The 2,622-nt window shown below is 34.3% G+C and overlaps 1 protein-coding gene across 1 annotated transcript; it reads left to right on the top strand.

Annotated features, from left to right (window-relative positions):
- Nucleotides 1–525: 525 nt before the first annotated feature.
- On the top strand, nucleotides 526–681 carry LOC307052127 (large ribosomal subunit protein eL39-like; the record flags this gene model as incomplete). The annotated part of the gene is made up of 1 exon (XM_079702935.1): nucleotides 526–681. One exon carries the CDS (start codon nucleotides 526–528, stop codon nucleotides 679–681), a length of 156 nt encoding a protein of 51 aa, XP_079559061.1.
- Nucleotides 682–2,622: the final 1,941 nt, after the last annotated feature.

Below are 2,622 nucleotides of genomic sequence, written 5' to 3'. Positions count from 1 at the left end.
TTACCTTGGAAATTATTGAACATGCTTCTCCCCGAGTTCCCTTTCCTTTGAGTTTCAAGCTGTTATAAACATTACTTTCTATAGACTAATAAAGATTCTCTTTAAAGTGACCTGGGCACTTCCAAATCAGTCAAAGTCTATTTTTTAAAGATAGCCAGAATGTTTTGTCATTACATTTTAAAATACATTTTTATGAAACCATCTTTTATAGTACCATGTATCAATTTTATAAATTACATCGTCAGAGCCTCAATTTTTTTATGCCAGATTGGGAATATAAATAGTATATAACTGAGCCCTTAGAAAACCCAAGTACCACATTATGTACCTTTTTCAACTTATTTCCCCACCACCATCATATGCAAGGACAGATTAAGTCCTGAGTAATTCCTATAGTCTTTTATTTTCCTATCCAATCTCTGGTCATGATAATTACAAGCAGAGAGGATTACTCAAGGACAGGTAACCAGAAGGGATCTTTTCTCTTGTCTGCCATCCTATGTGCAGTTGAATTTCCTCCTCGCCATGTCTTCTCACAACACTTTCAGGATCAAGCGATTCCTGGCCAAGAAACAAAAGCAAAATCGTCCCATTCCCCCATGGATTCAAATGAAAACTGGTAATACAATCAGGTACAACTCCAAGAGAAGACACTGGAGAAGAACCAAGCTGGGTCTATAAGGAGACTCACAAATGAAGTGGCACACACTTATGCTATTAAGGTCAATTGTGCCTTACCGTATCAGAACATCACTACTGTCTGGAACAGCTGCCTGTGTTTGATGGGAGAAATGGAATGGCTCTCTTCTCTTTTCTTGATCTTTCCTCACCACTGCTCACTGTGTAGCTCAGTAATGAATATGTGAAACCTAAAAAAAAAAAAGGACAGGTAACCAGAGGGAAAATAGGAAAAGCAAGGACCTATATTATCTTCATATTAGATAGAATAAGAGTTAAAATACACTTTTTATTGCTTTTTTAGATTAATATTTCCAATTAAAATGTTAATTAATAATTCAATCTAAAGCATACACCTAAAAAACCCACATTTTTAAGTTAGCAAGCTTTATTGTTATTATTTACATTGATTTAATGTAACCTTAAAAAGTTTGGAAAGATAATCACACTTAATATTTTAAATTTTTTGGAAAGCAGTAAACAAAATGGGCTTCCTTGCACAAAAGTGCAGCTTCAAACTGGCCTTGGTTCATATATATGACTTTAGTAATAGTTTCTATTTACCACCTAATTTTTTTCTTTTTCTCAAAAAAATGTAAAAGTGGGTAGATTCATTCAGTAAAGCATTAAAACACATTCTCAAGTGAATCTACAGTTAAATTTAATTGAGAAAAAGTACAAAATTAGCCCCCTAACCCTTAATAAGCTAACCATATATTCTAGATATAATGTAATAGTCATAATTTCAAATATTCAGTCTGTTGATGTGTCCCAATTTTTGGTTCAAATTATATGATTATTCCACCCATATGATTGTGTAGGTTGACTCTGGCTAGCTTACTTTCAATTAGTACAGAAATATTCATCTCCATAGGTTAGTTGGAGAGCAACATATGCCAACTACATATGAGGCAGGTCTTCGATAACCTTGTAATTTCTGCATTACAGCCTCACCATCCTCTATTATAGACAAGTTTCTGATAGAAGAAATAAATTGAAAAAAATTTTGAAGGCAATTCATCTTGGCTCTGCATACTAAAAGCCAGCAAGGTGGTATGGTACAAAGTACATGTTATCCTGTGATTAAAGGAGTTTAATTCAATATGTTCAAAGCAAATTTTTAATAGAGCAAAATAAATCACGTGTTTAAGTGTCACGTATTTTGACAAATTTTCTCTTTCCTACACCAAGATAATGGACTTTGAAGCCAGGGAGACGTGGTTCCATTATTTGCTAGCTGCAGGATATTTGTGAAACTTAACCTCCAGAACTTTGTTTCCTTGATGGTAAAATGGGGTGAAGAATTTACAGAAGTGCTGTAAATGAGCTAAAGAAATGTGAGGATGCCTGGCACATTTCCTGGCATATGATACCCAATAAATGCTAGTTTCATTTTCTCATCTCCAAAATACTTAAGTAATATGTCCCTTCATTGTAATTCTGACCTTGCATTTTACACAAATCCCTAACTTTGAGATAATTTTACAATTTAGATACTAATCTTCTCAATAAAGTTGACTGCTAGCTCTTTGTGTGATTTCAACAGTAACAGAAAGTCCCCAACTCCAAAAACACTTCTCTTTACTATGCTCATGCCTAAAGCTTCTTTTGCAGGAGACAAAGGCATTTATTCCAGAATTATAGATAAATCCAAAATTATAAATTCCCTGAAGAGAGATAACACCATGACTTAAATTCATACCAGGTTTTACATGACTGTTAGCAGATACTTTCCTTTGATTAATGGAGGAGAGCAGAAGTGACAGCACAAGGGAAATGCAGTAACCTGGGCTGGGGATAGGCTTCACAGAAGAAGGAAAATGATTTTGAAATTAGAGATAAATTCAGAGACAAATTTCAAACACACGATTTTTCCTTCATACCAGATCCTGCAAAAGGAGACGTGATTTACAGCACAACTTTTTTTTAAAACAACCTTTTGCC

Source organism: Hyperoodon ampullatus, assembly GCF_949752795.1.
Source record: "Hyperoodon ampullatus genome assembly, chromosome: 4".
NCBI classification, from domain to species: domain Eukaryota; kingdom Metazoa; phylum Chordata; class Mammalia; order Artiodactyla; family Ziphiidae; genus Hyperoodon; species Hyperoodon ampullatus.
The sequence above is the reverse complement of the archived record's forward strand: the minus strand, read 5'-3'. Positions and strand labels throughout refer to the sequence as shown.